This window comes from Sturnus vulgaris, chromosome 14 (genome assembly GCF_052056855.1).
Source record: "Sturnus vulgaris isolate bStuVul1 chromosome 14, bStuVul1.hap1, whole genome shotgun sequence".
Classification (NCBI taxonomy): domain Eukaryota; kingdom Metazoa; phylum Chordata; class Aves; order Passeriformes; family Sturnidae; genus Sturnus; species Sturnus vulgaris.
This window is the reverse complement of record NC_142256.1, coordinates 12668279-12674589: the sequence shown is the minus strand read 5'-3', so window position 1 is coordinate 12674589 and position 6311 is coordinate 12668279. Positions and strand designations below refer to the sequence as shown.

Below are 6311 nucleotides of genomic sequence, written 5' to 3'. Positions count from 1 at the left end.
GGGATGAGGTCTTAGCTGTGCCAGGGGATGTTTAGGCTGGACATGAGAAAGAACTTCTTCACAGAAAGAGTGATTAGACACTGGAACAGGCAGCCCAGGGAGGTGGTGGAATCACCGTTCCTGGAGGTTTTTAAGGAAAGTCTGAACGTGGCACTCAGCGCCCTTGTCTGGCTGACAGGGTGGTGTTGGGCCGTAGGTTGGACTCGATGACCTCAGAGGTCTTTTCCAACCTATTTGTCGGTGACTCCGACACAGCGCGGGCGGCCACACTCCCCAGCCCCGCCGTGCGCTGACGCTGAGGGGTCTCCGCGGCCCCTCCCTCCGCCGTGCCCCGGTGCCGGCCCGCCCGAGGGGGCGGGCGCCGTGACGCCAGGGCCGTGCGGCGGCTCCGCCCCGCGAGCCCGGAGCCGAGACGGAAGCAGCCGCCGCACAGCAGCCGCCGCCTGCAGCCGGAGCCCGACATGGCGCTCTGAGCCAGCCCCGGCCGCGCCGAGAGCCGCCACCCCGGGGGGCCCTGAGCAGCCGCCCCCGCGCCGGGACCGGGGAGCGGGGCATGGGCAGGGCCGCTGCGGGGAGCCCGGCGGGCAGGGGACAGCGGCGCTAGCGACCCCCGCCCGCCCTTCGCGCAGCGCAGCCCCGCGGCCGCGAGGTGAGGAGCCGGCGGCGGGCGGGGGCCGGCGGGCAGGGCGGGGAGGGAAGGAGGGAGCGCGGCCCGCGCTGAAGCCGCCGCCTCCCCTCCGCTTTGTCCTTCCAGGCCCCGCCGCCGCCGCCCAGGAGAAAGAGGCCGAGATCGGGGAGCAGCGGGCGGCGCCCGCCCGGCCGCCGCAGCCCGCCATGGCCCACTCGCCCGTGGCGGTGCAAGTGCCCGGCATGCAGGTGAGCTCCGCACCGGGCCCAAAATGGAGGCGACGGGCCCGGCCCCAGCCCCGGCTCCGGAAGCGGCGCTTGCGGCCCGCACCGGGCGGAGCCGCCGCCGGGGCGCGGGGGGCCGCGGGTGGGCGAAGCGGAGCGGGGCCGCGGGGAGGCCGCGTTCGGGCCGGGGGGAGGCCGGGCCGGCCGCCTCGCCGGGGGAGCGAGGGAGGCGGGGGGGAGAGCAGGGGCTGCTCCGAGGTAACGGGAGGCTATGAGAGGCTTCGGAGGCCGCGTACCTGCGCCCTGGCGGGGGAGAAGGGATTCCCCTCCCTCCCTGCCCCCTTTGTTCAGGGGTGGCCGCGCCGCATCCAGGAGCACGTAAGAGCCTCTAAAACTGATTGAAGGCGAAGTGAAGTTAATCGCAGGGTGTGTGGGTGCGCTGTAAATGACATACCAGGCGCGCTGGCAGGCGGACCTGCTGCAGGACTTCCCCACCACCTTGGCGCTGGGCCTGTAGTGCAGCTTTCCGGAGGACCTTGGGATTCATGGCACGGTGGTATCTGCCAGGTCTGGTGGGAACAGAGCACTGGGGAACGTAGTCTGTCAGAAACTTGCGCCTCTGCTCGCCTGGGAATGAGGCCTAGTGTTGTTTTTGTATGTTTGTGTTACTTGTTTAGAAAACAAACAAGTTGGTATGTTACTTTTATCTCTGACTCTTCATTCTTACTCCACTGGACAATCTAATACAAATTTGACCAGAGATCTTTATCAATGTAAAGGAGTTGAGAACCCAGCTCGTTTCAATGTTGATCTTTGCTCGTCAGACACTAGCAGCCCAGTCAGTGTTTTAAGCATTCTCTTAACTTCTGGGACAGTCATAACATCGAAGGTTTTTTCACTTCAAATAATACAGAAACATTTATGATACATCTCTGTATATGTGACAGAAACAGTAGAGAGTTCAGGAGGCTTCAGAACAGAAAGTTAATATCTTGGTCAGGTAACTTTATGCCTTCTATAAAGTGTAGAATTTATGTATAAACAGTATTTATGTATTAATTTATGCCAGTTACAGTGCTATGGTTTAAATTACCTTTTTAATTTCTAATAATTTCTAGGCTTTTTGAAATCTGTTAAATTATGGTCATTCACTGACTTTCAGTGTCTGTAGGAGGACACAAGCCACATCTTCTCAGCCTACTTGCTCCATTGGGTCAGAGTAACTGTTGCATTAGAACATCCTAAAGAAATTTTGTGATAAAAGATTTAAAAGCTTTAATGTGAGCTTCTTTATTTACAGCCTCTGGGCTTTCTAGTGTGTTTGTATTTGGGAAACTTCTGTTTCAACATTCTAGTTTGTCAATTTCCTATTTTTATATCTGCTTAATGTATTGCTTTCTTAATTTTCATAACTGCCATCACAAAAAGACCTCGAAATTACTGAAGCTTCTGTTTTTCCATTGTTACACCAATAAACTTTATCCTAATAGCTTCCTTATCCCCACTAGTATTGTTATTAGTGTAACTCACAGCCCCTAACATATATCAGTATGCTAAAAACTTTTTTAAAAACTATTAGATAAATCCAGATGCATAGAATTAAAACACAGTTTTTTCCTTGGTGACCTTTTTTTAATGAGGATGATTTCACAAGTCCTGAAGCCATCAGAATACAAAGAAATAGAGTTTGGTGTGATGTTGATCTGCTCATCCTTCTTCTAGAAGAGTCATAATACAGAGCATTTTAATTAAAAAAACCCTAAAACCAACACAACGACTTCATGGCAGTCTGAGGGAGAAGAGTTGTTTCTTTTGGGCTTTTTTTACCTATCTGGACTATTCAGTCATGATCACCTAAGTGATGGTAAAAGTGTGCCTGCTTCAGCTCAGTGTTAATGTGTAGTGATTGATTGAAGAAGGAATAAGCAGGTTCTTCTATGATGCAAGATGTAATAGTTATGTTAAAACTATCAGTGTGGGAAAGTGTAATGTCAAACCTCTTGTTTTGTAATCTATTGAGGGAAGGTTTTATTGAATATAACAGTTGGAAACTGAATTTGTCAGAGAATGTCACAAGCTTGAAGTTTTCAGCTTTATTGTCATCTTATGCATTCCCTTACATTATACAAAAAGTATCAAGGAAAATCCAGAAATAAACATGTTATGTAATTCACATACTCCAAAAACAAGGCTTAAGACAGTTTATCACCAAAGTATATCAGAAGCTTTTTTGACTCTTCTAAGATCTTTCATCTTATGAAGAGTCTGGTCCCCCTTAAAAAATCTTTCAACATGGAAAATTACAGAAAATCACACAGAGTTATTTTGGTGGACTTGGAGTCTGACTTTAGTCCCCTGGCAGCAGTGGCAGACCTAGAGGTAGTATTATCTATTGCCCTTATGAGTAGTTACAGAGCCATTTGTTTATGTAGTGGTTACATTCTGTTTAACCTGTCTTGTGTCCCTAACAAAACCAAATTTTATACCTAACAATTCTTGCTTCTGCAAACAACTTCCTAAACACATTCATTTTCCTTGCTCCTTTGGAAAGGTTCCACTTGATGCAGTTGTACAGTGTTAAGTTAGCCAGCTGCCAAACTTCTAAGCCCATTCAGTAAAATCAAAGTACTCAGTGTGTGTATAGAATGAGTGGTCTGAAGCTGTACATGATAGCCCAGATTACAGCATTTTACACAGAATTCAAGATAAGATGGAAAATGGAAAGGATGGTGAGCACAGTTAAGGTGTCCTGGTTATGGGAAGCACTGTTTGCAGTGAGCTTGATTGTCAGGTTTGAGGTTTTATTCAGTAATGTCACAGCAACTTTGTTCCTTGGGATAAAAATATTCAAACTAGTTCTTAGTCTGGAATACCTTGAGATCTCGCAGTGAGAAACCTGTTCACCAGCACTGTCTTCAAGGAATCCACTTGAACTCCTGCAGAGCATTTCTGGATACAGCTTGTGTGAGAGATGTTGCTGTGTCTTTGCCAGCTCAGGTGCTGACAGCAGCTAGAGTGAAGAAGATGTTGGACCCCTTATTATTAGTCCCAAGTGCTTTCGTATTGCCCAGCAGACAGAGTACATACTTCAGAGGGTTGGTTGTTTCAAGTGATTGGAATATTTCAAGGATGTCAGTCATTTGAGATTGATGTGTTTCTGATGAACTTAATGTTCTTGGCAGCATCTCACACAATGCTCCAAAATTCTACAGATAAGAGTTTGGAAACTGTTCACTTGCAAGTGAGTAGCAACTAACCTTTCTAAGGTAGTCAAGGAGACTACGTTTTAATGTCAGCATTTAAATTTTCTAAACTAGTCTGTAAACTTGATGGAGCATCACTCAAGTAATAAATGCTTTTTTAAATGTGTAAACTTACCCTTTTCCTATTCTAATTTGTCATGCAAAACCTTAAGTCTGTAAAATACTAATTTATTAACTGATGGAAATACTGATTCCTCTCATTTGTATTTTTTGTTAGTATGTGTGTCTTTGGAACCTGGCTTGGGGCTTTATGTCCCGTTATCTCTGCTATCCTACTCATCTAAACACTTTGTTTTCTTTCTTATGGCTCTGTTGATACCTCCTGATCCTGTATGACAGTAGTTTTGAGCACAGCGAGAAAGGTTGTTTAGAACTGCTCTCCATCTGTTTTTGTTGGCATTCAGACTACCTTGCTATAAAGAATCTAACTTCCTCTAAAAGTGGAGCTGCCAGGAGCATGTGACCTGTCAGGCAGTGTACTCTGATTCACAGTTGAAGAATTGCTTGATTAAATGAAAACTTGGGTGTCAAGGTGAGCTTTGCTCTCTGTGCTGCCAGTTAACAGAGTGGCTGTAGGGTGCTGCTCCCTGAGTGGCCTGGGCCTGGCAGCTGGAGAGTCCCTCCCTGCAGGCTGCTAGGAGCAGATCAGTTAATGCCTACTTGGATGAGTAGAGAAAGATGAGAGTTAGTGTTTTATTTTGTAAGTGGTCTTTTTCATTTCATAGCCCTAGAAAAAAACCCCACATTTTCTCTTAACTTAGTGCACATCTGTAAATGTGTGGTACCTAAAACTAGCTAGTTGGAAAATGTGTCAGATTTTTAGTGAACCTTATGTACTAAAGTTAAAAGAATATGGCTTCTGTTAAGAGCAACCAGTCTGTTACTGTTAAATACTTCAATGTTTAGAAGGTGCATGTTAGAGGAACTTAAACCTTTGAAGAAAGATCCATTCAAGGCTCTTTTAATTTATTCCTCTCCTAGGAACTGAGTTGTATCCAGATGCTTCTGAAGCGAATTTGAAAAGGCTTTAAACTTTTACTATTTAGAAACGTGTCTTACTTCAGGGAAACTGGACTTGTAGGACACCAGAAGACTTCCACAGTGCCTAGAAAACTGATATCTTGTGATGGATTTGGTGTGGACTGTGGTGTTTTTTCCAGTTTCAGTTCCTTGATTGGTACTTTGAGCCGTGGTGCAGGTAGCCTGCAGGAAGACGGTATTTTAAGCTTTACAGAGAACAAGCCTCTTTTCTGCTTGAAGCAGGTCTGCTTTAAAATATTTGTGGAATTCAACACTGCTGTTATTCCTTTCCTGGTTGTGCAGGACCTGCAAGCTCTGTTGTATCTAATAGTAGATTGCTAAATCAGCTCAGGCTTTATTAGCTGAACTTGGTTCTTCCCTCTTATACCTTGTGGTAAGTTACTCTGGTGACAAGAAAAGTAAGGCTCAGTCGTCCTTGTACTGTCCTACTAGTGTCAAAGGAGGAAAGACAGAGCTCTGAAGAGTATTTGGTACATGGGAGCTGTGCAAGTATAATCACCTGGAATTCAGCAAATGCTTTTTGTCAGGGTTAAAAGAAAAAGTCTAGTCCTGTAGTAGTATTTTCTGTGCATATTTTACAGTTTTATAGGCACATTAAGTGCTTTGACTTGGAATTCAGAGGCAAATCAGCTGAAGCTGGAGAGAGCACATAAACAACTCACCTTAATATCTGTGCTGTTCTATACCATCATACACTGTTAGTTTTTAGCAGAGAATAAAGTTCCCCCAAAGGTGAAAAAACATTACATCTGAAAACAGAGTTCTAACTTTTAAAGGGCTATAATTGTTACTTTATTCTGATTTGAGCATTAAATATATTTGTGCTGACTGTTTTTGATCTTCAGTGTCTCACCTTTACAAGTCCTGATGAAAGTTTTGTCTTGCTTCTTTCCTTTTTCCTCCAAAAGGAGAATGTGTAGCAAGTAATAGCTCGGTAATACATTGCAGTGTTTTATTTAGGTACTTATTTTGAGGGAAGGAATGTTTCTTTCTATGTAGAAACTCAGTGGTACACCAGGAAGCATATATATGACTGAGTGTGCCTCTGCAACAGCATTTGTCCTATGAGACCTCTGAAGTGTATTAGTGAAGATAAGAGTAGTAGCATCAGTTTTCAGTCATCTCTAAAAGTGAAAGGCTGAATATTAGAACCAG

The 6311-nt window shown here is 45.6% G+C and overlaps 1 protein-coding gene across 1 annotated transcript in view; it reads left to right on the top strand.

The window, feature by feature from the left end:
- Positions 1-435: 435 nt before the first annotated feature.
- STK26 (serine/threonine kinase 26) overlaps positions 436-6311 on the top strand; it is a 30728-nt gene continuing 24852 nt past the window's right edge. The window contains exons 1-2 of the mRNA XM_014887266.2: positions 436-649; positions 755-876. Of these exons, the coding sequence (XP_014742752.1) occupies positions 835-876 (42 nt within the window). The 5' untranslated portion in view covers positions 436-649; positions 755-834. The remainder of the gene's footprint in view (positions 650-754; positions 877-6311) is intronic.